This window comes from Pan troglodytes, chromosome 20 (genome assembly GCF_028858775.2).
Source record: "Pan troglodytes isolate AG18354 chromosome 20, NHGRI_mPanTro3-v2.0_pri, whole genome shotgun sequence".
Taxonomy (NCBI): Eukaryota; Metazoa; Chordata; class Mammalia; order Primates; family Hominidae; genus Pan; species Pan troglodytes.
The window spans coordinates 58,570,114-58,593,288 of record NC_072418.2 but is presented as its reverse complement, the minus strand read 5'-3'; the positions used below and the strand labels follow the sequence as shown (position 1 = coordinate 58,593,288).

Below are 23,175 nucleotides of genomic sequence, written 5' to 3'. Positions count from 1 at the left end.
CAGTGCTGGAGTCCATTTGAAGACCTTCTACTTCCCCAACTGTGCAAAGTGGATGTGCTGAAAACCCTGATAGCGCACCAAAAGGACAAGACACAAAATACAAATAAGTCGTACCAGGTAAAACTGAATCTTCTGCATAGCGAGGAAAAAAAAAAAAAGCAAAAAACAGAACTAAAAGAAACCAAACAAGCAGCCATATATATGACAGTGGATTAATATCCAAAATATATAAGGAATACTTTCAAGGCCGTAGCAAAAAGAAAAAAAAGCCAAAATAATCCAAATTCCAATGGGCAAAAACCTGAATAGACATTTCTCTGAAAAGCACACACCAATGACCAGCAAGTACTGAAGAACAAGCTCAACCTCACTCACCATCCGAGAAATGCAATTTAAACTGAGGCAGGAATATTGTGTGGTCACAAGAGAATGGAGAACGTATCCAGTGACAGTTTCACATAAGACCAAAACAGTGGCTGTTAAAATTAGCCACTTGTCATTAAAATTACAAGGACAAGGAGGAACCTGGGCTCATGAGGTGCTAAAAAACCGGAGGGAGTTAAGCTGGTTGAAAGCCTTGCCACAGTAATGACCATGGTCATTACCACACTAAATCACACACTCCGCAGTGTCACGGCTGACCCCAGCATGCCCATATGTAGTACAAAAATGGGTACCTCACCAATTCTAAAAACTCTCTGCTTTTTTCCTAGAAAACCTAATGATTAGTTCACCTCCTAATTAGAAGGACTGACAAAAATAGAAACCCCGAACTCCATTGAGCGCCACGAGCTTTCAGAATCACGCCCACAGTTCTCTCCTAACAGTGTGCTTTTGCTCTGGAAGAGAAACTTCTCGCCTTTCACTTCATTCTGGCTCATCCCTGAATTCGTTCTCCCGACAGCATCCAGAACCTGGAAACTGGCTGGGACTGGGGTCTCTCTGGCAGCCAGAGAGCCTCCTGAGCCTTCCAGCAACAAAACCGCGATGAGATATTACCCCCCCTCTGCTAGGATGGCTATGATCAAAAAGACAAAAGATAAGTGTTGGTAAGGATGTGGAGAAAGGGGAACCCTTGTGCACGATTGGTGGGAAAGAAAATGGTACAACCACTACAGAAAATAGTAGGGAGGTTTCTGAAAACATGAAGAATAGAACTGCCTGTGTTCTAGCAACCCTACTTCTGTGTTTCTACGTGAAAGAAAGAGGTCAGCATGTCAAAGAGACATCTGCACTCTCAGGTTCTCTGCAGCGTTATTCACAAGAGCCATGGAAGCAACCCCAGAGTCTGTGAGAGAAAAATGGATGAGGAAATGCTCATATATACATCTGATTATTCTACCATATAAAAGAAGGCAATTCTGGCATTGCACCAATGTGGATGAAGGCCGAGGGCATGATGGGAAGTGAAATAAGTGAGGCTGAGGGAAGTCAACACTGTATGATCTCAGTTATGTGGAATCTGAGTTGACTGATCTCATAGAATCAGAAAATAGCCACTGCACTGCAGCCTGGCAGACAGAGCGAGACACTGTCTCAAAACAATTAAAGAAATAATGAATCCCCATCCTGGAAGAGGTAGGTCCCATCATCCGGCCAGATCTTTTCCGCAATACTAATGTAAACAAACTTTGCTTTTCATTTCCTTCCCTTTCTCTTTCTGAATTAAAAGGAACAAAAAACGGAACAAAAAAAAAATCAGAAAATAAGAGAAGAATGATGGTTGCCAGGGGTTGTGGGAAGGGGAGAATAGGAAAACAATACCAAACCCATAGGAAAACCTGACATTGAATAACGCCGCCACCGAACCTCTGTCCGTCATTTCAGAAAGTCTACCAAATTCTGATGATATTCAAGCAAATGGAGATTGTCACGTCTCTCGCCTTGGTATTGAAAATCTAAGACTTACCTAACTGTTACCAGGGCAGAGGTCCCATTATCCTCCAAAATACAGTCTGTCTGTCATGGAGTTGGCCTCAGACAATTCTTGTGGAATCCAGACATTATTGCATTCCCCTAGACTCTCATACGCCTTTTGTAAAAATGAATTCCAAGAGATTGAACTCACCTCTCCTTCTGGAGATTCTCCCCTGGCCTCCAGCTGCTTCTCTGGACAGCTCAGATCTGGAGTGAGAGCTGCCTGCCAGGGGCTTTTATACGAAAGGGTGTCTCCACCCACCTTAGCCACACCCTTTCCCTCCTTTTTAATCCAATCAGATTCTGATTTCATTCTGCCATCATTCAGATGGTTACTTTTGGACAGGTTTTTACGGTAAAGGAAGACGATTGTGTTTTCAGTGTTATTTTTGAATTAACAAGGACAAAATGTTCCCATGTAATATTTTTTAGATAAGATCTTGAAGATTATGCCTATTGATTAAAATTTGGAAATCAATGAAAATTAATTAAAATCTTAAAATTTGGGGTGACATTTAAAATTCCTCTCAAATCAACGGTGCGATTTTCAAAGAGTTTTCTATTATAAATGAAACACCTTTTCACATTTCAATAAAAGAGGTGAGTTAAACCTACCCAGTAGTCGTTACTAATAGGACACTCCACAGACCACACTCAACTCTCAAAAACATTTTCTCTATAATGTAAAGATTCTAATTAAGAAGCCTAGGAAAGAAATCGCAAAACGCTTTCCAGACAATCAGTCAGCCAGTGAAAGTCCGGTTTTTCTTTTTAGTTGCAGCATCTAAAATGAAAGGTAAAAGATACTGTTACAATCTTTCTATTTCCCTTACATCACAACGTAAGTAAAATGAGATTCATTTCCTCTTTAAAAATGTTCAAAAATGGGTTCCTCATGTATTAAATATATTATAGGGGATCAGAGTTCATGGATAAGAACGTAAAAGCGGAGGTCAGGTGGGAAAGGATTTGTTTACATTAGTGTGATTAAATTAATAGTCTTTAATTCAATCATCTCCACAGTAATCACTCTCTAGTGATTGCTAGATTCTCTTCTTTCCTATTCAAAGCCAAGGCAGTTTTCAATTCCTTTTGTCTCGTGAAGGCAAATTGAGAAACACAAATCTCTATGTTGCGGTGCATTTATTATACGAAATCCTTGCACATTGCTTTTCTTCATTGATTGGCATCTATAATATAATCTGCCACCTGTATGTCCATGTACACACACATACCGTATCTACACATATGCATGCAGGGAGAAAATGCTTATCTCTTCTGGCATAATTCTAATTGGTTTATTTTCTCATATAAATCCTTTTAAAATATACTCACATTTCTGGGAGCAGTTATTCTCCAGCTTGTAATTTTATGGACCCAGGTTCCTGGAGCACTGATCCCTCACATCTTTTGATTTTTATCTGCTTTCAGTAAATCTTGAACAAAATTTCTGTTCTCTTTCGGAATACCAGGTGGCCTCAGTTGTGGAAAGCACCAAGCCCAGTGGGTTGATTTGCCTCTCTAATATTCTCCCAAAATATCTTACAGCCTGGAATTGCATTCATGCTCATGTCTTGGAAGCGGAGTTCTTCCGTTCAGAATTAGAGAAGAGCGTCTTAGGATTGCTGGCACACTGGTGGGGTTGGTTTGGGTGTTAGATACTTTCCACCTCTTTTCCAGTTGCATCTTTTCACAGAAAGCAGCTCCGCTGGCTTCTACTAAGACAGTGGTAAAGTTTCCTTGCCCGCTCTCATGTACGTTTCCCCTTTGCCTTCCTCCATGATTGTTCAGTTTCCCGAGGCCACCCAGTGATGTTCCCCGTGCGACCTGCAGAACTATAAATTAATGAAACCTCTTTTCTTCATAAATTACCCAGTCTCCGGTAGTTCTTTAGAGCAGTGTGAGAATGAACTGATATAGAATATAGGTACCAGGAGTGAGGCACTGCTATTGAGGTACCTGAAAATGTGGAAGCGACTTTGGAACTGGGTAACGGGCAGAGGTTGCAACCGTTTGGAGGGCTCAGAAGAAGACAGGAAGATGTGAGAATGTCTGGAAATTCCCAGATACTTGTCAGATGGTTTTGATCAAAATGCTGACAATTGAATTGCTCTTAGTGAAGTAAGTTCAAGTAGAAATTAAGGTGATTGATTACGGTATTTTCTTCCTATTAGGAGTTTCTCAGTGAGCTTCAACCGCATCTAGAAATTTTGGAAATGTGTGCTTTTCATTCTACTCAGGATAGCTGTAATTTCCATTGGCATTTCATATTTGATCATTTTATTTAGAAGTGGTTATTTAATTTGCATGTATGTGGAGAATTTGTGGATTTCTTCCTGTTATTGATTTCCAATTTGACTCTGTTGCCGTCATAGGAGAGGGTGTATAGTATTTCAATTTTAAAGCTAACGAGTTCCTTCTAAGGCCACACATATTCGTGGCAAACACTCAGTGTGCACTTGAAATGAATGTCAGTGTTCAGTTGTTGGGTTACACTGAATACATGAACATATATAATTTTGACGTATTCATAGGTCCTTATCATTTGAAATTCAGTTACTGTGTTGGGTCACATTCAAATTATTATTTAGTTCATAACTTCCATAACACATACTACACTAATCTTGCAGAAAATAGAAAACATTGGCAAATGAATCTGAATTTTCAAAATATTTATTGAACAGAAATATAAACATAAGCCCCAAAGAAAACAACATGACAAACTTGAAGTACAATGTAATTTTCCCCTCATTAATATAATTGCTTTCTGTTCATGGTTTACAGAATGATGGCTTTTTCCCTTCTCTCCCTTTGTACCTATGTGTATCTAGCAGAAAAGTTCTTAGCTATGGCTATGGGCACACAGAAACTTCCTAAAGATGATTATGTTGAAATGTTTATTTACTTTCCCCCAGAAGAAACTGGGGCACTGGCACTGGCTGGATTGATCACAGAACAGATACTCAGGATGCTCTGATCATCTTGACTTCCACGTTGATGAGCAAAAAATGGACGCCATGGCTCGCAAACAGGAATCTCGATGAATGTGTAGATATGGCACCCATCACTAACATTGTAAAAGGCAATGGACCTCATACCTACATCCAGGAAAATCCCCACTCTGTGCAACTGGGGACTCACCCAGAGAGGAGTCATAGGCACAGAGCTGGCAGCAAAGACCTTTCCTTCTCTGCAACCCACAGTCAAGAAGCCGTCTTCTGAAGAAAGCACAATCTTCCCCTGTCGGTTCACAGATTCCTTGCACACGCCCACATCCCACACTTGGCTGGTGCCCACGTCCACCTCCCAGTAATGGCGGCCGGAAGTGAAGCGAGGGGTGCCCAGGACGCACAGGGCAGTGTCGAACCTCTCAGCTTGCTCCTTCCTATTGTGGCTCAAATCCCCACTTCGGAAACTCCTCAGGTCTTCAGAAATGATGAGATAGTTGTTGGCTGTGTCCACATCCAACGTCATATCCACTGTGCAAAGAAGAACCAGGAGTTCAGCAAAGACACACACTACAGACTACCTCTGCCCTTTGACTGCAAACACTTAAACACGTTATTCACTTTTACTCTTATTCTACTTTCTTTCCCAAATCAAAATTTCCTGGGGAAACTTGTTTCGCCACCTGATGAGGTTAAATTTTATCTCTAGATTGCATGAATATGATCAGTGTAACAAGTCCACCTTATCCATATTAGAAATGCCTTTCGAATTAAGTTAGTGGATAATTTGATGAAAACTAGTTTTCCATTTAGCACATATGATACATGAAAGAAGACAGTAGCTTGCTCTCCAAAGTATTCTACAAACTTGCACAGATTCCTTGAAAATCTCTACGCAAAGGTGAGAACTGCTGTTGTTTGTGAAGCATGGAAGTTTTAGAGCTAGTTATCCTGCTAATGCCTATGTTTAATGAAGAAATGTTTGAAAGTCATTTTCCCAGTGCCTTTTATGGGTTGTGGCAGGTCCTATAGATTCCTTACCTTGAAACTTCCTCATCCTTGGGTTCATTGTGAGAACCTTTTTCAGCTTGGGCTCTAGTTCCTTGATGATGGAAACCAGCGCCCTCAGCTTGTACTTGGGCTTGATGTCATCCTTCTGAGAGACCACAGAGCAGAAACGGCACAGTAAACCTTCCCCATCAGGCTCCTTCTGGAGTGAATTGAGGCACTGGAGGCAGCAGGCATATCCACATTTCAGTTGCACGGCTTCTTCAAGATCTTTTAGGCAGACAGGACATCTAATGACCTGTTTGAAGTGCTCAGCCATGGCAAATGTCTATAGAAAAAAAAAATGAACACGGAATTAGAATTTCCACGAGTTGAATGCATAGCTGATAGTGTATGGGGCTTTTATCTTTACATGCATGGAGCTATCATGGCATGATACTTAAAATCACTGCTGCTAGTGATGAAGACACAACATGAATACAAATGTCAATGACTCGAGGCCCTGAACTTCTCATATCTGTAATACTCATTGGAATAAAGGGCATGATTCACCGAAACTCTTTGACTTGAAATAGTAAAGGAGTCTAGACCTGAGCTGTTTGATATGGTAGCCACCAGTGACAAATGGCTATTGAGTCCTGAAATGGGGCGTATCTGAATGGAGATGTGCTGTGAGCCAAATACACTCTTATTTTTGAAGACATAAGGGGGAAAAGGGAACGTAAACTATCTGCTTGAGAACGTTTAAAGTTGCTCACATGTTAAATGATAGTATATTTTGAGTTAAAATTCATTAGGTTTGTTTTGTTCTATTTTATGTGACTACCAGAAAATGAATTTACAATTACATATATGGGTTATCTTATGTTTCTATTGGACAGTGCTGGCGTCCATTTGAAGACCTTCTACTTCCCCAACTGTGCAAAGTGGATGTGGTGAAAACCCTGATAGCGCACCAAAAGGACAAGACACAAAATACAAATAAGTCGTACCAGGTAAAACTGAATCTTCTGCATAGCGGGGAAAAAAAAAAATGCAAAAAACAGAACTAAAAGAAACCAAACAAGCAGCCATATGTATGACAGTGGGTTAATATCCAAAATCTGTAAGGAATATTTTCAAGGCCCTAGCAAAAAGAAACAAAAGCCAAAATAATCCAAATTCCAATGGGCAAAAACCTGAATAGACATTTCTCTGAAAAGCACACACCAACGACCAGCAACTACTGAGGAACAAGCTCAACCTCACTCATCATCCGAGAAATGCAGTTTAAACTGAAGCAGGAATACTGTGTGGTCACAAGAGAGTGGAGAACGTATCCAGTGACACTGTCACATAAGACCAAAACAGTGGCTGTTAAAATTAGCCACTTGTCATTAAAATTACAAGGACAAGGAGGAACCTGGGCTCATGAGGTGCTAAAAAACTGGAGGGAGTTAAACTGGTTGAAAGCATTGCCACAGTAATGACCATGGTCATTACCACACTAAATCACACACTCTGCAGTGTCACGGCTGACCCCAGCATGCCCATATGTAGTACGAAATATGGGTACCTCACCAATTCTAAAAAATCTCTGCTTTTTTCCTAGAAAACCTAATGATTAGTTCACCTCCTAATTAGAAGGACAGACAAAAATAGAAACCCCGAACTCCATTGAGCGCCACGAGCTTTCAGAATCACGCCCACTCTTCTCTCCTAACAGTGTGCTTTTGCTCTGGAATAGAAACTTCTTGCCTTTCACTTCATTCTGGCTCATCCCTGAATTCGTTCTCCCGACAGCATCCAGAACCTGGAAACTGGGTGGGTCTGGAGTCTCTCTGGCATCCAGAGAACCTCCTGAGCCTTCCAGCAACAAAACCGCGATGAGATATTAACCCCTCTCTGCTAGGATGGCTATGATCAAAAAGACAAAAGATAAGTGTTGGTAATGATGTGGAGAAAGGGGAACCCTTGTGCACGGTTGGTGGGAAAGAAAATTGGTACAACCACTACAGAAAATAGTAGGGAGGTTTCTGAAAACATGAAGAATAGAACTGCCTGTGTTCCAGCAACCCTACTTCTGTGTTTCTACGTGAAAAAAAGAGGTCAGCCTGTCAAAGAGACATCTGCACTCTCAGGTTCTCTGCAGCGTTATTCACAAGAGCCATGGAACCAACCCCAGAGTCTGTGAGAGAAAAATGGATGAGGAAATGGTGATATATACATGGGATTATTCTACCATAAAAAAGAAGGCAATTCTGGCATTGCACCAATGTGGATGAAGGCCGAGGGCATGATGGGAAGTGAGATAAGTGAGGCTGAGGGAAGTAAACACTGTATGATCTCAGTTATGTGGAATCTGAGTTGACTGATCTCATAGAATCAGAAAATAGCCACTGCACTGCAGCCTGGCAGACACAGCGAGACACTGTCTCAAAACAATTAAAGAAATAATGAATCCCCATCCTGGAAGAGGTAGGTCCCAGCATCTGGCCAGATCTTTTCTGCAAAAATAATGCAAACAAAGTTTGCTTTTCATTTCCTTCCCTTTCTCTTTCTGAATTAAAAGGAACAAAAAACTGAACCAAAAACAAATCAGAAAATAAGAGAAGAATGATGGTTGCCAGGGGTTGTGGAAAGGGGAGAATAGGAAAACAATACCAAACCCATAGGAAAACCTGACGTTGAATAACGCCGCCACCGAACCTCTGTCCATCATTTCAGAAAGTCTACCAAATTCTGATGAAATTCAAGCAAATGGAGATTGTCACGTCTCTTGCCTTGGTATTGAAAATCTAAGACTTACCTAACTGTTACCAGGGCAGAGGTCCCATTATCCTCCAGAAATACAGTGTGTCTGTCATGGAGTTGGCCTCAGACAACTCTTGTGGAATCAAGACATTATTGCATTCCCCTAGACTCTCATACGCCTTTTGTGAAAATGAATTCCAAGAGATTGAACTCACCTCTCTTTCTGGAGTTTCTGCCCTGGCCTCCAGCTGCTTCTCTGGACAGCTCAGATCTGGAGTGAGAGCTGCCTGCCAGGGGCTTTTATACGAGAGGGTGTCTCCACCCACCTTAGCCACACCCTTTCCTTTTTAATCCAATCAGATTCTGATTTCATTCTGCCATCATTGAGATGGTTACTTTTGGACAGGTTTTTACGGTAAAGGAAGACGATTGTGTTTTCAGTGTTATTTTTGAATTAACAAGGACAAAATATTGCCATGTAATATTTTTTAGATAAGATCTTGAAGATTATGCCTATTGATTAAAATTTGGAAATCAATGAAAATTAATTAAAATCTTAAAATTTGGGGTGACATTTAAAATTCCTCTCAAATGAATGGTGTGACTTTCAAAGAGTTTTCTATTATAAATGTAACACCTTTTCACATTTCAATAAAAGAGGTGAGTTAAACCTACCCAGTAGTCGTTACTAATAGGACTCTCCACAGACCACACTCAACTCTCAAAAACATTTTCTCTATAATGTAAAGATTCTAATTAAGAAGCCTAGGAAAGAAATCGCAAAACGCTTTCCAGACAATCAGTCAGCCAGTGAAAGTCCGGTTTTTCTTTTTAGTTGCAGCATCTAAAATGAAAGGTAAAAGATACTGTTACAATCTTTCTATTTCCCTTACATCACAACGTAAGTAAAATGAGATTCATTTCCTCTTTAAAAATGTTCACAATTGGGTTCCTCATGTATTAAATATATTATAGGGGATCAGAGTTCATGGATAAGAACGTAAAAGTGGAGGTCAGGTGGGAAAGGATTTGATTACATTAGTGTGATTAAATTAATAGTCTTTAATTCAATCATCTCCACAGTAAACACTCTCTAGTGACTGCTAGATTCTCTTCTTTCCTATTCAAAGCCAAGGCAGTTTTCAATTCCTTTTGTCTCGTGAAGGCCAATTGAGAAACACAAATCCCTACGTTGCGGTGCATATATTATATGAAATCCTTGCACATTGCTTTTCTTCATTGATTGGCATCTATAATATAATCTGGCACCTGTATGTCCATGTACACACACATACCGTATCTACACATATGCATGCAGGGAGAAAATGCTTATCTCTTCTGGCATAATTCTAATTGCTTTATTTTCTCATATAAATCCTTTTAAAATATACTCACATTTCTGGGAGCAGTTATTCTCCAGCTTGTAATTTTATGGACCCAGGTTCCTGGAGCACTGATCCCTCACATCTTTTAATTTTTATCTGCTTTCAGTAAAGCTTGAACAACATTTCTGTTCTCTTTGGGAATACCAGGTGGCCTCAGTTGTGGAAAGCACCAAGTCCAGTGGGTTGATTTGCCTCTCTAATATTCTCCCAAAATATCTTACAGCCTGGAATTGCATTCATGCTCATGTCTTGGAAGCGGAGCTCTTCCGTTCAGAATTAGAGAAGAGCGTCTTAGGATTGCTGGCACACTGGTGGGGTTGGTTTGGGTGTTAGATACTTTCCACCTCTTTTCCAGTTGCATCTTTTCACAGAAAGCAGCTCCGCTGGCTTCTACTAAGACAGTGGTAAAGTTTCCTTGGCCGCTCTCATGTTCGCTTCCCCTTTGCCTTCCTCCATGATTGTTCAGTTTCCCGAGGCCACCCAGTGATTTTCCCCGTGCGACCTGCAGAACTATAAATTAATGAAACCTCTTTTCTTCATAAATGACCCAGTCTCCGGTAGTTCTTTAGAGCAGTGTGAGAATGAACTGATATAGAATATTGGTACCAGGAGTGAGGCACTGCTATTGAGGTACCTGAAAATGTGGAAGCGACTTTGGAACTGGGTAACGGGCAGATGTTGCAACCATTTGGAGGGCTCAGAAGAAGACAGGAAGATGTGAGAATGTCTGGAACTGCCCAGATACTTGTCAGATGGTTTTGATCAAAATGCTGACAATTGAATTGCTCTTAGTGAAGTAAGTTCAAGTAGAAATTAAGGTGATTGATTACGGTATTTCCTTCCTATTAGGAGTTTCTCAGTGAGCTTCAACCGCATCTAGAAATTTTGGAAATGTGTGTTTTTCATTCAACTCAGGATAGCTGTAATTTCCATTGTCATTTCATATTTGATCATTTTATTTAGAAGTGGTTATTTAATTTACATGTATGTGGAGAATTTATGGATTTCTTCCTGTTATTGATTTCCAATTTGACTCTGTTGCCATCATAGGACAGGGTGTATAGTATTTCAATTTTAAAGCTAATGAGATCTCCCTAAGACCACACATATTCGTGGCAAACACTCAGTGTGCACTTGAAATGAATGTCAGTGTTCGGTTGTTGGGTTAGACTGAATACATGAACATATATAATTTTGACGTATTCATAGGTCCTTATCATTTGAAATTAAGTTACTGTGTTGGGACACATTCAGATTATTATTTAGTTCATAACTTCCATAACACATACTCCACTAATCTTGCAGAAAATAGAAAACATTGGCAAATGAATCTGAATTTTCAAAATGTTTATTGAACAGAAATATAAACATAAGCCCCAAAGAAAACAACATGGCAAACTTGAAGTACAATGTAATTTTCCCCTCATTAATATAATGGCTTTCTGTTCATGGTTTACAGAGTGATGGCTTTTTCCCTTCTGTCCCTTTGTACCTATGTGTACCTAGCAGAAAAGTTCTTAGCTATGGCTATGGGCGCACAGAAACTTCCTAAAGATGATTATGTTGAAATGGTTATTTACTTTCCCCCAGAAGAAACGGGGGCACTGGCACTGGCTGGATTGATCACAGAACAGATACTCAGGATGCTCTGATCATCTTGACTTCCACGTTGATGAGCAAAAAATGGACGCCATGGCTCGCAAACAGGAATCTCGATGAATGTGTAGATATGGCACCCATCACTAACATTGTAAAAGGCAATGGACCTCATACCTACATCCAGGAAAATCCCCACTCTGTGCAACTGGGGACTCACCCAGAGAGGAGTCATAGGCACAGTGCTGGCAGCAAAGACCTTTCCTTCTCTGCAACCCACAGTCAAGAAGCCGTGTTCTGAAGAAAGCTCAATCTTCCCCTGTCGGTTCACAGATTCCTTGCACACGCCCACATCCCACACTTGGCTGGTGCCCACGTCCACCTCCCAGTAATGGCGGCCGGAAGTGAAGCGAGGGGTGCCCAGGACGCACAGGGCTGTGTCGAACCTCTCAGCTTGCTCCTTCCTATTGTGGCTCAAATCCCCACTTCGGAAACTCCTCAGGTCTTCAGAAATGATGAGATAGTTGTTGGCTGTGTCCACATCGAACGTCATATCCACTGTGCAAAGAAGAACCAGGAGTTCAGGAAAGACACACACTACAGACTCCCTCTGTCCTTTGACTGCAAACACTTAAACACGTTATTCACTTTTGCTTTTATTCTACTTTCTTTCCCAAATCAAAATTTCCTGGGGAAACTTGTTTGGCCACCTGATGAGGTTAAATTGTATCTCTAGATTCCATGAATATGATCATTGTAACAAGTCCACCTTATTCATATTAGAAATGCCTTTCGAATTCAGTTAGTGGATAATTTGATGAAAATTAGTTTTCCATTTAGCACATATGATACATGAAAGAAGACAGTAGCTTGCTCTCCAAAGTATTCTACAAACTTGGACAGATTCCATGAAAATCTCTACGCAAAGGTGAGAACTGCTGTTGTTTGTGAAGCATGGAAGTTGTGGATGCTACATATCCTGCTAATGCCTATGTTTAATGAAGAAATGTTTGAAAGTCGTTTTCCCAGTGCCTTTTATGGGTTGTGGCAGGTCCTATAGATTCCTTACCTTGAAACTTCCTCATCCTTGGGTTCATTGTTAGAACCTTTTTCAGCTTGGGCTCTAGTTCCTTGATGATGGAAACCAGCGCCCTCAGCTTGTACTTGGGCTTGATGTCATCCTTCTGAGAGACCACAGAGCAGAAACGGCACAGTAAACCTTCCCCATCGGGCTCCTTCTGGAGTGAATTGAGGCACTGGAGGCAGCAGGCATATCCACATTTCAGTTGCACGGCTTCTTCAAGATCTTTTAGGCAGACAGGACATCTAATGACCTGTTTGAAGTGCTCAGCCATGGCAAATGTCTGTAGAAAAACAAGTGAACACAGAATTAGAATTTCCACGAGCTGAATGAGCAGCTGATAGTGTCTGGGGCTTTGATCTTTACATGCATGGAGCTATCATGGCACGATACTTAAAATCACTACTGTTAGTGATGAAGACACAACATGAATACAAATGTCAATGACTCGAGGCCCTGAACTTCTAATATCTGTAATACCCATTGGAATAAAGGGCATGATTCACCGAAAGACTTTGAGTTGAAATAGTAAAGGAGTCTAGACCTGAGCTGTTTGATATGGTAGCCACCAGTGACAAATGGCTATTGAGTCCTGAAATGGGGCGTATCTCAATGGAGATGTGCTGTGAGACAAATACACTCTTATTTTTGAAGACATAAGAGGGAAAAGAGAACGTAAACTATCTGCTTGAGAACGTTTAAAGTTGCTCACATGTTAAACGATAGTATATTTTGAGTTAAAATTCATTAGGTTTGTTTTGTTCTATTTTATGTGACTACCAGAAAATGAATTTACAATTACATATATGGGTTATCTTATGTTTCTATTGGACACTGCTGGAGTCCATTTGAAGACCTTCTACTTCCCCAACTGTGCAAAGTGGATGTGGTGAAAACCCTGATAGCGCACCAAAAGGACAAGACACAAAATACACATAAGTCGTACCAGGTAAAACTGAATCTTCCGCATAGCGGGGAAAAAAAAAAAAAAGCAAAAAACAGAACTAAAAGAAACCAAACAAGCAGCCATATATATGACAGTGGATTAATATCCAAAATATATACGGAATATTTTCAAGGACGTAGCAAAAAGAAAAAAAAGCCGAAATAATCCAAATTCCAATGGGCAAAAAACTGAATAGACATTTCTCTGAAAAGCACACACCAACGACCTGCAAGTACTGAGGAACAAGCTCAACCTCACTCACCATCCAAGAAATGCAATTTAAACTGAGGCAGGAATACTGTGTGGTCACAAGAGAATGGAGAACGTATCCAGTGACAGTTTCACATAAGACCAAAACAGTGGCTTTTAAAATTAGCCACTTGTCATTAAAATTACAAGAACAAGGAGGAACCTGGACTCATGAGGTGCTAAAAATGCGGAGGGAGTGAAGCTGGTTGAAAGCATTGCCACAGTAATGACCATGGTCATTACCACACTAAATCACACACTCTGCAGTGTCACGGCTGACCCCAGCATGCCCATATGTAGTACAAAAATGGGTACCTCACCAATTCTAAAAAATCTCTGCTTTTTTCCTAGAAAACCTAATGATTAGTTCACCTCCTAATTAGAAGGACTGACAAAAATAGAAACCCCGAACTCCATTGAGCGCCACGAGCTTTCAGAATCACGCCCACACTTCTCTCCTGACAGTGTGCTTTTGCTCTGGAAGAGAAACTTCTTGCCTTTCACTTCATTCTGGCTCATCCCTGAATTCCTTCTCCCGACAGCATCCAGAACCTGGAAACTGGCTGGGTCTGGGGTCTCTCTGGCATCCAGAGAACCTCCTGAGCCTTCCAGCAACAAAACCGCGGTGAGATATTACCCCCTCTCTGCTAGGATGGCTATGATCAAAAAGACAAAAGATAAGTGTTGGTAAGGATGTGGAGAAAGGGGAACCCTTGTGCACGGTTGGTGGGAAAGAAAACGGTACAACCACTACAGAAAATAGTAGGGAGGTTTCTGAAAACATGAAGAATAGAACTGCCTGTGTTCCAGCAACCCTACTTCTGTGTTTCTACGTGAAAGAAAGAGGTCAGCATGTCAAAGAGACATCTGCACTCTCAGGTTCTCTGCAGCGTTATTCACAAGAGCCATGGAAACAACTCCAGAGTCTGTGAGAGAAAAATGGATGAGGAAATGGTCATATATACATCTGATTATTCTACCATATAAAAGAAGGCAATTCTGGCATTGCACCAATGTGGATGAAGGCCGAGGGCATGATGGGAAGTGAGATAAGTGAGGCTGAGGGAAGTAAACACTGTATGATCTCAGTTATGTGGAATCTGAGTTGACTGATCTCATAGAATCAGAAAATCGCCGCTGCACTCCATCCTGGCAGACACAGCGAGACACTGTCTCAAAACAATTAAAGAAATAATGAATCCCCATCCTGGAAGAGGTAGGTCCCAGCATCTGGCCAGATCTTTTCCGCAATAATAATGCAAACAAACTTTGCTTTTCATTTCCTTCCCTTTGTCTTTCTGAATTAAAAGGAACAAAAAACTGAACCAAAAACAAATCAGAAAATAAGAGAAGAATGATGGTTGCCAGGGGTTGTGGGAAGGGGAGAATAGGAAAACAATACCAAACCCATAGGAAAACCTGACATTGAATAACGACGCCACCGAACCTCTGTCCATCATTTCAGAAAGTCTACCAAATTCTGATGAAATTCAAGCAAATGGAGATTGTCACGTCTCTCGCCTTGGTATTGAAAATCTAAGACTTACCTAACTGTTACTAGGGCAGAGGTGCCATTATCCTCCAGAAATACAGTGTGTCTGTCATGGAGTTGGCCTCAGACAACACTTGTGGAATCAAGACATTATTGCATTCCCCTAGACTCTCATACGCCTTTTGTAAAAATGAATTCCAAGAGATTGAACTCACCTCTCCTTTTGGAGATTCTCCCCTGTCCTCCAGCTGCTTCTCTGGACAGCTCAGATCTGCAGTGAGAGCTGGCTGCCAGGGGCTTTTATACGAGAGGATGTCTCCACCCACCTTAGCCACACCCTTTCCCTCCTTTTTAATCCAATCAGATTCTGATTTCATTCTGCCATCATTGAGATGGTTACTTTTGGACAGGTTTTTACCGTAAAGGAAGACGATTGTGTTTTCAGTGTTATTTTTTAATTAACAAGGACAAAATATTGCCATGCAATAATTTTTAGATAAGATCTTGAATATTATGCCTATTGATTAAAATTTGGAAATTAATTAAAATTAATTAAAATCTTAAAATTTGGGTTGACATTTAAAATTCCTCTCAAATGAACGGTGCGACTTTCCAAGAGTTTTCTATTATAAATGTAACACATTTTCACATTTCAATAAAAGAGATGAGTTAAACCTACTCAGAAGTCATTACTAACAGGACACTCCACAGACCACACTCAACTCTCAAAAACATTTTCTCTATAATGTAAAGACTCTAATTAAAAAGCTTAGGAAAGAAATCCCAAAACGCTTTCCAGACAATCATTCAGCCAGTGAAAGTCCGGTTTTTCTTTGTAGTTGCAGCATCTAAAATGAAAGGTAAAAGATACTGTTACAATCTTTCTATTTCCCTTACATCACAACACAAGTAAAATGAGATTCATTTCCTCTTTAAACATGTTCAAAAATGGGTTCCTCATGTATTAAATATATTATAGGGGATCAGAGTTCATGGATAAGAACGTAAAAGTGGGAGACTGGAGATCAGGTGGGAAAGGATTTGATTACCTTAATGTGATTAAATTAATAGTCTTTAATTCAATCATCTCCACAGTAATCATTCTCTAGTGATTGCTAGGTTCTCTTCTTTCCTATTTAAAGCCCAGGCAGTTCTCAATTCCTTTTGTCTCCTGAAGGCAAATGGAGAAACACAAATCTCTACGTTGTGGTGCATATATTAGATGAAATCCTTGCACATTGCATTTCTTCATTGATTGGCATCTATAATATAATCTGCCACCTGTATGTCCATGTACACACACATACCGTATCTACACGTATGCATGCAGGGAGAAAATGCTTATCTCTTCTCGCATAATTCTAATTGCTTTATTTTCTCATATAAATCCTTTTAAAATATACTCACATTTCTGGGAGCAGTTATTCTCCAGCTTGTAATTTTATGGACCCAGGTTCCTGGAGCACTGATCCCTCACATCTTTTAATTTTTAACTGCTTTCAGTAAAGCTTGAACAAAATTTCTGTTCTCTTTGGGAATACCAGGTGGCCTCAGTTGTGGAAAGCACCAAGCCCCGTGGGTTGATTTGCCTCTCTAATATTCTCCCAAAATATCTTACAGCCTGGAATTGCATTCATGCTCATGTCTTGGAAGCGGAGTTCTTCCGTTCAGAATTAGAGAAGAGCGTCTTAGGATTGCTGGCACACTGGTGGGGTTGGTTTGGGTGTTAGATACTTTCCACATCTTTTCCAATTGCATCTTTTCACAGAAAGCAGCTCCGCTGGCTTCTATTAAGACAGTGATAAAGTTTCCTTGCCCGCTCTCATGTGCAGTTCAGTACTTTAGGGTTCTTCTGTGTTTGAATAAAAACCTGTCCTTCAACATTCCAGTCAGCGAGGTCTGTATTCTCCATGCCCCGTCCCTGCAGGCGTGTCACAGAAGCGGACGTAAATGGTTGGCGTCGGTGGCTTCCGATCCCCAGGCCCTGTTCACTGTACAAGCAGACTTTTCTTTTTTTTTTTTTTTACTTATACTTTAAGTTCTGGGGTACATGTGCAGAACGTGCAGGTTTGGTACATAGGTATAGATGTGCCATGTGGGTTTGCTGCACCCTTCAACCCGTCACCTACATTAGGTATTTCTCGCTAATGCTATCCCTCCCCTAACCCCCCGCCCCCCGACAGGTCCCAGTGTGTGGTGTTCCTCTCCCTGTGCCCATGTGTTCTCATTGTTCCTCTCCCACTTATGAGTGAGAACATGTGGTGTTTGGTTTTCCACTCTTGTGATAGTTTGCTGAGAATCATGGTTTCCAGCTTCATCCATGTGCCTACAAAGGGCATGAAGTCATCCTTTTTTATGGCTGCATAGTATTCCATGATGTAGATGTGCCACATTTTCTTCTTTAACAATGAAGAGAAGCTCAGAGTTTCTGACAACCCAGGGCTTGGCTCAGTTTCCAAAGGAAACTGTCTTCCTTTCTCTCATTGTCAGTGTTGGTACGGCAAACGGATTTGAGGTGAACCAGGACATTGTGGTCCCACACTGAGCCACTGCCCAGCACGTGGCCCCACTGTCAGTCCAGCCGGGGCATGGATGAGGTGGCTCAGAACCAGGCAGGGCATGTTATTGCTCAACTGTGGCTCTGAATTCTTTTGTTCACAATTCTTTAGGTTCTGTGTTTTGTCCAGGATATAAGGAAGCACTCACGTGGGTCGTCTAGTCACCAAGTTCTGTGAGAAGAAGTGTCAGTCAGGATGAGCTGAGAACACAGAGGAGAAAAAACAGAATTTTTGCAAAATAGTTTCATTAAGTCCAAACAAAACAAAACAAAAACAGAAAACTACAGCCCGCAAGTATAATAAAACAAAAAAAAACCTGTGAACTTTGAGAATCTGATCTGCGTCTGCCACAGAAAACTTCCAATTTTCAACAAAAAATATATGAGGCACACAAAGAGAACAGAATGTCTACAAGTCACAAGATGTAATAAATGTGCTCAAGACCTTGGGCTTCCTGTCTGCAGACTAAATTACCTGTCTAAGGAGGACCAAAAGAACTAAAGGAAACAACAGGCAAAGAACTGAAGTAAATTAGAAGAGTAACACCTCACAAAATAGAAAATATCAATAACCAAGTAGAAATTTTAAAAATGAACTAATTAGAAATTGAGGGGCATAAAGTAAAATAACTGAAGTGAAAACTCACTACAGAGGTTCGACAGAAGTTTTTCAATTCCTTTTGTTTTTACAAATGTTATTAAAATCTAATTCAAGGCTAGGCATGGCGGGTCTTGCCTGTGATCCCAGCATTTTGGGGAGACGAGGCGGGTGAATCACTTGAGGTCAGGAGTTCGGCACCAACCTCGCCAACATGGAGAAACCTCGTCTCTACTAAACGTTCAAAAATTAGCCCGGCATGGTGGCACACACCTGTAATTCCAGCTACTTGAGAGGCTGAGGCAGGAGAATCACGTGAATCCAGGAAGCAGAGGTTGCTGTGAGCCGAGATTGTGCCGCTGAACTCCAGCCTGGACAACAGAGTGAGTGAGACTCCAACTTGAAAAAAAATCTAATTAGAGTAAAACAATCTGCACCAATGTAATGTATAAATTTTGATTATTGTTATTTTTCTATTATAAAGACACATGCACGTACATGTTCGTCACAACACCATCCACGCTAGGAAAGACATGGAATCAACCTAGATGGCCAGGAGTGGTGGACTGGATAAAGAAAATGTGGCCCGTATACACCATGCAATACTACACAGTCAAAGAATGAAATCATGTCTTCTCCAGTAACATGGATCCAGCTGGAGGCCACTGTCCTAAGTGAAATAACACGGGAACAGGAAAGCAAATATCACGTGTTCTCGCTTAGACGTGAGAGCTAAGCATTGAGGTCACATGGACATAAAGAAGGGAACAAAGACACTGAGGGCAACGCGAGGGTAGAGGGTGGGAGGAGGGTGAGAATCAAAACACTGCCTCTCAGGTACTGTGCTCATTACCTGGGTGATGAAACTGTCTGTACACCAAACCCCTGAGGCATGCAGTTTATCATGTCACAAAGCTGCACATGTACCCCCATGAACCTAAAATACAAGTTGGAAGGAAAAGAAAAAAAAGAACTTAGTAAAGGAGGGAAAAGAAAACCCAAAACAACATATGGTTCAGGAACCAGCACCATCAGCTGCTCTTGTCAGAAATTTCTGGGCTCTTGTCAGAAATCCTGAGTCTCAGGAGATCCCAGAGGTGTAGTACCAGAATGCACATTTTAATAAGATCCTCAGACAATTTAACAAATATTCAAGTTGTAGGCCAGTGCTGCCTGAAGAAATATAACATGACCCGCATGTCTCGTTGTAAATGTACTAGTAGCTGCATTGAAAAACATAAAAAAGACCTGGTAAGATTAACTTCAGTAATATATTTCATTGAACCCGATATGTACAGAATAGCATCCTTTCCACTAGGTACCAGCTGCATTTCTCGTGGTCCAGAGCCACTAGTCCCTACCCTGTTGGACAGCACAGGGCTAGGGCATGACCTGAATATTCCATTTCCTTCAAAATCTCCAGGTGGTTCTATACTCAGAGGCAAGAACCACTGATGCTCAAAGGTGCATACAATGTTAGGAGCCAGAATCCTTCTAATATTAAGTGAAGAGGCTTTTGCCCAGTTGCTTTTCCCTAGGCCCTTTGTGGGGAGGGTCTAGGTGGGGCAGATACTTTACCTTGGAACTTCAGCATCCTTGGTTCAGCTGTAGAACAGATCTCAGGTGTGGCTCTAGTTCTTTGATCTTGGAAGCTGGCTTCCCCGGTTGACAGTTGATCTTGATCTCATTCTTCTGAGTGACCACGGTACAGAAAGGGCACCATACAGCCTCCACTTTGGGGATTCATCTTCAGTGAATTGATGCAGCTGATGGATCTACATCTCAAGAATACAGGTTTCTCGAGACAGGCCAGACAGTTAAGACATCTTGCTTCTCACGAATGTTCAGCCGTGGCTGCTGCCTGGGGGGAAAATGTGCCTCTTCGTGGAGATTCCACGAGACGAATGAACTGGGGTTCTTTCACTTTAGGGATTGTGTACCTACTATGTGATATTCCTTGTACCAGGCAATACGAGTACAGATGTGAAGCGTCATGGCTGCTGACTTCTGAATTTCAAATGCTAGCTGGAATGAAGAATATCGTTCATTATTCCACATAGAGTTGAGGTGGTAAAAGGGTCTAGACCCGGGCTGTCCAATATGGTGGCCACCAACAGCATGTGGCTAGCAACCCGCTGAAATGGAGTTTATCTGAATGGAGACATACTGTGAGTGTAAAACACACACTAGATCGTGATGATGTTGGATGAAAAAGGTCGTCATTCATAGCTGTTTAATATTGGTTACATGTTAAAATGACAAATCTTTCGGATGTTAAAATTAATTCAACATGTTGCTTTCCATTTTCTTTAGTGTATCTAGAAAATTTGTCATTACATATATGGGTCACAGTATATTTCTTATGAACAGCGCTGGTCTAGACTCAAAGACCCTCCGACTCCCCCAACGGGTCTAATATGACTGTGGGAAAAACTAACGGGACCTGAGAAATTGAGTAAGTTAATGGCTAAAACTCAACTCGCCACCGTCCTGCAGAGTCTTTGAAGCTATGATTTGATTAAGGAAAATGAAGGCCCTTGTCGGTACACCAGCCTGGCTTTTGAAATTGAAGTCCTGCCAATACCTGCCAGGGCAGAGGGCTCAGTGCACACACTGTACCTGGCATGGAGTTGGCTTCACGGCTTCACACAACACTTGCTGAATTAATAAATTACCCAATTCCCTGGACTTTGCTCTCTCTGCCCTTTGTAGAAATGTAAATTATATAAAATTGGATTTACCTTTCTTCCATTGTGGCTTTTTTTTTTTTGGCTTCGAACCTTCTGAAATAATTTGGTTTTGGAGTGACATCCATGGGCAAGAGGCTTTTATTGAAGAGGGTACCTCTTCCCACCTTAATCACATCAGGCCACACCTTCTTAATCCAATCATATTTTAATTTAGGCAGAAATAAGAGTTTTACTAATGATATATAGAGAGGTTACCACAAATGTTTTTGCTTAACATGGAAACCCACATTTATTATGAATTCCTTCCTTCTGTCAATTTTTTTTTGAGATAGGGTCTCACTCTGTTGCCCAGGCTGGAGTGCAGTGGTGCTATCTCAACTCACTACAACCTCCACCTCCCAGGTTTAAGTGATTCTCCTGCCTCAGCCTCCCGAGTAGCTGGGATTACAGGCTCCCACCACCACGTCTGGCTAATTTTTGTATTTTTAGTAGAGAAGGGGTTTCGCCCTGTTGGCCAGGATGGTCTCGAACTCTTGACCTCAACTGATTAACTCACCTCTTCTTATTTCCTTACTTCCTCCTACCTTCCTCAGCCTCTAATAACCACTACTCTACTCTCTACTTCTGAGATCAAATTTCTTTTAGATTTCACATATAAGTGAGACCATGGGATATTCGTCTTTTTGTGCCTGACTTATTCCATCTAACATAATGTCCTCCAGTCATTAAGTGAAATAAGCCAGGTACAGAAAGACAAACTTCCCACTTATCTGTGGGAGCTAAAAATTAAAGCAATTGAACTTATGGAGACAGAGTAGAAGGGTGATTACCAGAGGCTGGGAATTGTAGCGGAGGGGACTTGGGGGGGAAGTGGGGATGGTTAATTGGTATTAAAAAATAGAAAGAATAGGACTTAGGATTTGCTAGCACAACCTGTTGACTATAGTAAAAAATAACTTAACGTACATTTAAAAAATAACTAAAAGAGGCTGGGCACGGTGGCTCACACCTGTAATCCCAGCATTTTGGAAGGCTGAGGCAGGCGAATCACCTGAGGTTAGGAGTTCAAGACCAGCCTGGCCAACATGGTGAAACCCCGCCTCTACTAAAAATACAAAAATTAGCCAGGCACAGTGGTGTGCACCTGTAATCCCAGCTACTCAGGAGGCTGAGGTAGGAGAGTCGCTTGAATTCAGGAGGCAGAGGTTGCGGTGAGCTAAGATGGTGCCACTGCACTCCAGCCTGGACAACAGAGTGAGACTGTCTTAAAATACAAATAAAAATAAACTAAATGAGTATAATTGGATTGTTTGTAACACAAGGGATAAATCCTTGAGGTGATGGATACTCTATACATTTTGATGTGATTATTACACATGGCAAGCCTGAACCAAAATATCTCATGTACCCCATAAATATATACCCCTACTCTGTACCCACAAAAACAAAAAAAAAATGGAAAGACTAGTGAAAAAACCCAGAATACCCTCCAGGTTCATCCGTGTTCTTACAAATAACAGGATTTCCTTCTTTTTAAAGGCTGAATAGTATTTCATTGTGTATATGTGCCACACTTTCTTTATCCATTCATCCACAGTCACATTTGAATTTTATGTCTATCGTTCCAGTCCTTAACAAACACAGTATGTAGATTTCAGAATTTTGTAAAGTTAAAGTTAAAAATAGAACAAAATGGCACGTACAGTGTTAGGATCATAAGCAACAATGCATTTCTGTAATGTATTTCTTATTAACCTGCAGTAGAAATAGCTTTTAAAATAAACTGATGAATCACAGTTTTATGGACTATTAGTTTTAAGCTTTGGCACCAAACATGTTTTCATATATTAGAAAGGGTCATTGACTGTTGAAGAATGTGCACTTTCTAGGAATGTGGACACATCTCATATCTTGACTGGGTTGGTAGTATGTGGGCATATATTTTTATCAAAAGTCAGTGAACTGGTACCTAGAT

The 23,175-nt window shown here is 41.0% G+C and overlaps 3 protein-coding genes across 3 annotated transcripts in view; 1 reads left to right on the top strand and 2 right to left on the bottom strand.

Annotated features, from left to right (window-relative positions):
- The window catches only part of NLRP9 (NLR family pyrin domain containing 9), a 71,010-nt gene that overhangs the window by 2,847 nt on the left and 44,988 nt on the right, over nucleotides 1-23,175 (top strand). The window lies entirely within an intron of this gene.
- LOC129138011 (ret finger protein-like 4A) lies at nucleotides 4,576-6,265 on the bottom strand. The gene is made up of 2 exons (XM_054672965.2): nucleotides 5,907-6,265; nucleotides 4,576-5,396 (listed from the first exon to the last, which is right to left on the bottom strand). The coding sequence occupies exons 1-2, from the start codon at nucleotides 6,190-6,192 to the stop codon at nucleotides 4,819-4,821; spliced, it is 864 nt and encodes a 287-aa protein (XP_054528940.1). The 5' UTR covers nucleotides 6,193-6,265; the 3' UTR covers nucleotides 4,576-4,818.
- On the bottom strand, nucleotides 11,332-12,945 carry LOC129138013 (ret finger protein-like 4A). The gene is made up of 2 exons (XM_054672967.2): nucleotides 12,657-12,945; nucleotides 11,332-12,145 (listed from the first exon to the last, which is right to left on the bottom strand). Exons 1-2 carry the CDS (start codon nucleotides 12,940-12,942, stop codon nucleotides 11,568-11,570), a joined length of 864 nt encoding a protein of 287 aa, XP_054528942.1. The 5' UTR covers nucleotides 12,943-12,945; the 3' UTR covers nucleotides 11,332-11,567.

What these genes read in the sequence shown, in the direction of transcription:
- LOC129138011 (XM_054672965.2), bottom strand. Translation starts at nt 6,192, where the DNA reads ATGGCTGAGCACTTCAAACAGGTCATTAGATGTCCTGTCTGCCTAAAA. An exon ending in AAGGATGAGGAAGTTTCAAG is followed by an intron (nt 5,397 to 5,906) that starts GTAAGGAATCTA and finishes TTCTTTGCACAG; the next exon opens with TGGATATGACGTTGGATGTG.
- LOC129138013 (XM_054672967.2), bottom strand. Translation starts at nt 12,942, where the DNA reads ATGGCTGAGCACTTCAAACAGGTCATTAGATGTCCTGTCTGCCTAAAA. An exon ending in AAGGATGAGGAAGTTTCAAG is followed by an intron (nt 12,146 to 12,656) that starts GTAAGGAATCTA and finishes TTCTTTGCACAG; the next exon opens with TGGATATGACGTTCGATGTG.